This window comes from Neltuma alba, unplaced genomic scaffold (assembly GCF_004799145.2).
Source record: "Neltuma alba isolate B1F8T4 unplaced genomic scaffold, ASM479914v2 tig00011283_pilon, whole genome shotgun sequence".
NCBI classification, from domain to species: Eukaryota; Viridiplantae; Streptophyta; class Magnoliopsida; order Fabales; family Fabaceae; genus Neltuma; species Neltuma alba.
The window spans coordinates 449,067-455,419 of NW_021635992.1; the positions used below are offsets into that span (position 1 = coordinate 449,067).

General features: G+C 33.1%; 1 protein-coding gene across 1 annotated transcript; it reads right to left on the reverse strand.

Moving 5' to 3' along the window:
• Positions 1–4,886: 4,886 nt before the first annotated feature.
• On the reverse strand, positions 4,887–6,137 carry LOC114711217 (CBL-interacting serine/threonine-protein kinase 4-like). Its single transcript, XM_028895588.1, has one exon. The coding sequence runs from the start codon at positions 6,135–6,137 to the stop codon at positions 4,887–4,889; it is 1,251 nt and encodes a 416-aa protein (XP_028751421.1).
• Positions 6,138–6,353: the final 216 nt, after the last annotated feature.

Genomic DNA, 6,353 nt, shown 5'->3' on the forward strand with positions numbered 1-6,353 from the left:
GATCTTTCTAAAATACATAAATTAGTTTGAATAAAAATAATAAATATAAGAGACAAAATGAAATGAAAATTTTGTATTTAAGATCAAATGAGGCATTATTTATTGAAACATAAATACTACTAATAATAATAATAATAAGTCTTTAGGTTTTCTTTTCTCAATATCTCATAAATTCCATTAATATGTCTTTGGCACTTACAAAGTTGATCATGATGTGATGCTTAATTAATTAGTCGATTTGACATTGAAAAAGAAAGGGACGTTAATATATGGGTGTTTAAAATGTAAAAATGCATCCCACATGTAAAATTTATTTTTAAAAAATCTTAATATTAATAGTCAATATTATATATAATTAACTCTATGCTACCTTCATTCCCAAATATAATATGTACAGCGTAAATTTGAAGATAGTAGAAGAAAGTTTGAATTGAATATAGTGGGCAAACAATATATCCCTAATCGGTAATGAGCACGGCTTACCTGTATATAGCTTTTAGATTGGTTCAAGAACTGACCCACCTTTGAATCAAATACCAAGCGAGTCACCAGTCTAGACACGGCGGAGTATTAAATATAAGCATTTCAAATTTTACACTTTTATTTTCTATATTCTCAAAATTTAAATCTTAAAAAAATATAATATTATTTCTAACCAATTCTCACGTACTAATTATAAAAAGGTTGAAACCATTAAATTTATTTTAAAATTTAAGTAATTTTTAATATTAGTCTTATTCACCAAACTAAACTTTATCATCATATTAATTTTTACTTTCTCTTATTATCTTCATTGGATATGGAAATATATAAAAGGAAAATTTTAATATTCCTAAAAACTACTAAATATTTTATATAAAAAAAAATACTAACACCACTTTCTAGAATATACATGTGTGTGTGGGGTGGGTGATGAACGAATATGATTGAAAAAAACGATTCAGGAAAATTTAAGTCAATGAAATTTATTATGTATATCGATGGTATATAAAATTATGGGTGTTACTCTGCATTAAATGGAACTTTCCGGACAGTACAGCTTCATCCAACAAAGTCACAACTATATTTGTCACTTAAATGCCCAAACTTCCCACCAAACTCCCACCCTCTGGCTGCCGTTTAACTGTTGCAGAGTGTGGACCCTTTTGCATTTTCTTTTTAATTTTTTTGTACTTGCATGACATAAAAAATTCAGATATTTTTTGGATTTAGCTGGGCGTACATTACATATAAATTAAATATGCTATTCAACCATCAATGACATGCATAGTTAACCTAAATTTGCTGTTCTTTAAACTTATGCAATGTTTTAAATCAATCTTTTCAACCAGTCTGATAATACCAAACATCTTTCTTAAGGTTTTTTAAACGTGAGATTGTGTACTCAAACCCTCTATAAATAACATAATAAGTATCTGAGGTATGATTAAAAAAAGTGGAATGTTACAAAATTATCAAATCAGGAGCCTTTTCTTGCATGTCACAAACTTCAACATCCCCAAAAACCTTTCAAATGAATTCTGCTAAAACACCCCCAAAGAAACCTGAGGGAAGAGTTTGGTTGTTTTTGGGGCCGATAGCTAAAATGTTGGCATATAAAATGTTTGGTTTAGTTAAAGATAAATAGAAGAGATACTAGTCAATGTATAGACTGGTTGGCCAAGAAACCAATACGTGTTCGATTTCTCTCCTACAAGTAAAAATTTATAATTTTTAAAAAGGAAAGTCATTTTACATGTACTTATGTTTTTTTTTATACATATGTTTTTTCTCTCTTAATTAAACTTTTAATTTTTCTCGATTACTATTAGCACTGTTAAATAATGATGTTAATAGAACAAAGTTAAAGGATTTAATCAAGATAAAAAAACATATGTACTAAATTAAAAATTAAGAAAAAGTACAGTTAAATATAAAATAATTTTTTTAAAAAAATTAAAACGAAATTTCCTCGATTATATTTTAATTGTGAGGGACTCCACATATATATAGCCACCCATCTTTTTCAACCCACGTCCCTGGATGCTCGTTAAATTTTGTCAATAATCATATATTCTTTTTATAGTTGCACTTGTTAATTACTTGTATACCATGACAAAAAGTGACCTGCAGGAATGAGTAGTTGGCGCCTCTGTATATAAGAACTCAATGTAACATTATTGCCAGTGTGACAATGGTTTTTTACAAGACAAAATTAAAGATTCATCCCATCAAAAGAAAATTAACATGTTAAAAAAAAGAAGATGCGTTTTATTTATCCGAGTATGGGAAAGGCACTTCTGAAATTAAAGGAACATACATGAGTGATATTTTTTTTCCTTTGTGTTCTTGTTTTTTTCCTATGATAATGGTTAAAAGGTTTATCTATAACCTTTGATAGAGTATATGAAATTAGTTTGCATCTTTAAAAATATTGATGTGTTAGTGTGGACTGTTATTGAAGACTGATTAATTCTTTATAGCTCGTTTGGTTGGATTACATGAATGGGGAATACATGTAATCCTAATGCATCCCCACATTTCCGATGTTTGGTTGGTCAAAAATAATGTAATGGGTATTACATGATAGTATTATGATTCCCTTAAATCCAGTAATAGGGATTACATTAAAAAACCTATGTGATCCCCATTACCACCACTCAGAATCCACTCTTGACTTTCCTACCCTTCATCCTCGTCATGGTGTAGCTTCAACCTTCAAACCACATCTGGAAGCAATCTTCACCTGTATGCTTCTCCTTACCACTGACAGCAGCCATTGGCAGCACGTTATCGCATAAACGAGAACCACATCGTCCTTGTGTGCTTCTTATCCATGAAGAATTTGCTCAAATCTGAACACCACGATTGCTCTTCCAGATCCAAAGCCACAAAAGGGACAAATGATGATTGTGAAGAGTTTTCTCAAACCCAAAATTTTTCCTGTTCAAAATCTAAAGCCACAATTTTGATTTTGTTGGGCCGACAGTGGACAAGGGGAGGAGGACAACGGGTGGATGGGAGAGAGTTTTCTCTGTTAGGGATATTTTTGTCCTTACCCTCTTATTTAAATTTAATTAAATCAAAATATTAAATTCCATTGTAGAGCATACCAAACACAGTCATGTAATGCATACTGCATTACATTCCATTCCTCTCCATTACACTCCATTCCATTACTGCGCATTCAATGAACCAAACAGGCACTTAATGTACAGAAAATTATGTTAACTCAAATCGATGTGAACAGTAATAGTACGGACTCTTATAGCTTCAACAAGTGGGAGTTATTGGTGAATGCCAACTCTTACACATGTAGCAATCTAGCTATTCCAACTATTATTAGTTTGTTATAATAAATCAAAGGGGTTTTTAGGCTCAAGCTCAACAGCCCCGATGGAAATGAGCTTGAATAGAGATCAACTCTTAAGCCTTTTTTATTTTTTATTTTATTTATTTGATTTTGATGAAATTTAGAATTTGATTTTGTGGCAAATTAGAGGAGAAAAAGGATGAATTAAAGGAGAAAATCTTTTCTTAAGGCTAAGGGATGAGTGTTTTCGAACTTAATTGAAATTATCTGATTCCAGATTTTACTAACTTTATTAAGATATCTATATACGTTTTATTTGACAAATTTTATGTTAACAAATCTTAGAAGATTTAGTGAGTTAAGGAATAATATCAAGATCTATTTTTAATTAGTTTAAAAAATTGAAAAATACTGGTTAAAAGGTTATTCCTAACTATATAAAAGTATACAGAGATAAAGTAGTTATCCAATGACGATGGAAAGAATCAACTTGATGATCACAAGTTTTCTGAAGTTGAAAGAGGTATATCTGTATTTTTTCAAAAAGACTATTGATTATAAAAAAACAGAGATAAAAATAACATAAGAAAATATCACTATGTATAAAACTCCCATTTTTATAATTATATTTGCTTCTAAAATAAATGTACAGGTTAGTTGCCGAATGAAGCACAATTCGGGTTCAATTTATCTGAAAAAAATTATAATTCTTTAAAATTTAAAAACAAAATTCTTAGCCTACATATTGATGCGCATATATATATATATATAAAGGATCTCTGTTTTGTTGTTTGGTTGATAAAAAAAAGTATGAGAAGTTTATATTCGTGTTACATGTACGTATTTATGTTGAAAATTTTCTTGGTAATTGGTAATTCTTTTTGTTTGTCAATGATTTAATATGACCCGGAGATAGAGGTCGGGGAAGGTAGTATGCATGTGACATGTGTGTGTATTCAAGCAAGCTAAGTGTTTTATAACTCAATGTCTCATTTGCCTATTTTCAGTAGCAGTGTTGCGTTGGAGTTAGAGAGAGAACTTGGTGAAAGAATTTTAGAATGAATGGGAGGAGATTAGAAAGCAAGCTAATATAGAAAATGAAATGAAGCAAAGAGAAAAATTGGGGTTCATAAATAAAATAAAATTTAAAAACGCTTATTATATTCATTTTTTTAAAAATGAAGTCATATTATTTTTATTAGTCATCAACAATTAATAACTAAATACTTGAGAAGATGAGCTTTTTAAGCTTGAAGTCGATAAGTGTAAACTAACAAGTACAAGAAAAGCAAATATGCAAAACCAAAGAATAACAACAAGAATTATTCAAAAGCTACAATTAAAGAGCTATAAGAACGAGATGACAAATAAAAAAAAGGCTATAATAAGATCATTCGGAAAAACAAATTCGTTCGCACGTTAGCAATTCATTTTTTACATATCTCAAAAGAATCTGAAACTTAATATTATAAACACTCCACCAAAACCCACTATTTGGAATTCTATTCACTCGAAAACATCAGAACATTCAGAATCACCAGGGAGATTAGATCATCAGCGAGCTAGGTTAACTCATATTCAATTATATATTCATTCACAGTGCTTCGTCTAGCCAAGAAAGAACAAGTTCTTCAAGTCCAACTTTCCAATCTTTCCAGTAAATCTCCTCAAAATCTGAACCACCTTCATCCGCCTTCAGAGTCACCAGCAACAAATCTTTCACAATCTCAAAGAGTTCCACGATTACAACCACTTTTCCTTTCCTCATTCCAATTAAACCATTCTTCTCTTGTTCAATCTTAAACCCTAAACTCACTCCAATTCCTTTCATTTTCTTCACCACCACCTCCTTTTCCGCCTTCGATGTGAACCTCTTCTCTAAGTTCGTTTCAAAGAAAGGTCTCAAATCTAAACCCCTAGACATTGATATTATATCAAAAGCATTCAACCCTAACTCAGATTTCGCACACGAATCCCATCCCGATCTCAACACACTCCTTTCGATTTCTGGTTTCAGCGATTTCTTGAACCACGCTACCTCGTACAGCGATTCAAGGTTCGTCCTCTTGATTGGATTCGGGTCGAGCAGATTGTAGATCACGTTGCGTGCAGGCTTCGAAATCCACTCCGGGAACTTATAATCGCGCAACCCAATCTTTCTGCACATCGCCGGGATGCTATAGTCGTTGAACGGCAGATATCCGGCGAGCATGACGTATAGTATGAGCCCGCATGACCACGCATCGACTTGGGCGCCATAGTAACTTCGCCGTCGGAGTATCTCCGGGGCGGCGTAAACCGGAGTACCGCAAGCTGTGTGGAGCAGCCGGTCTCGGAGACTTTCTGATAAAGCGGAAAGCCCAAAATCGGAGACCTTCAAATTGCCGTCTTTATCCAAGAGAAGGTTCTGAGGCTTGATGTCGCGGTGAGCCACACCGTTTTGATGACAGAAACAAAGAGCAGAGACTAGTTGCTGAAAGTAACGGCGAGCTAATTTCTCTTTCAAATGGCCCTTCCGGGTGATTTCAGTGCAGAGGTCGCCGCCGGCTGCATACTCAATGATAAGATAAATTTTGGATTTTGTGGCCATGACTTCGTAGATTTTGAGGATGTTCGGATGATTATGGAGGCGGTACATTGCATTGACTTCACTGATGATCTTATCTTCCATGGAAGACTCAATAGTTTTAAGCTTGTTGATGATTTTCACGGCAACCGTGGAGCCATCAACTAAAGATCGTGCACGATAAACCTTTGCGAAGGTGCCACGGCCAAGGAAATCCATCAATTCATATTTGCCGAGAATGATGACCGGAGGAGTGGGTGGGGTCACCCCGGGTTCCATGTGGAACCGGCTGCGAAAAATAGTAACTTTAGCGGAATATCATGGAACAGAGAATCACACTTTGCGATCATACTTATATATGGTCTCCACTGGTCAGTCTTGTATTTGCTTTGGTTTTTTTAAAATAATTTTTTTGAAAAGTTGGAGATGAGTCATGATAAGCATTGTTGTTTCCAAATTTAATTGAAATCTATCTGATTGCAGAGATTTCACTAA

What these genes read in the sequence shown, in the direction of transcription:
- LOC114711217 (XM_028895588.1), bottom strand. Translation starts at nt 6,137, where the DNA reads ATGGAACCCGGGGTGACCCCACCCACTCCTCCGGTCATCATTCTCGGC.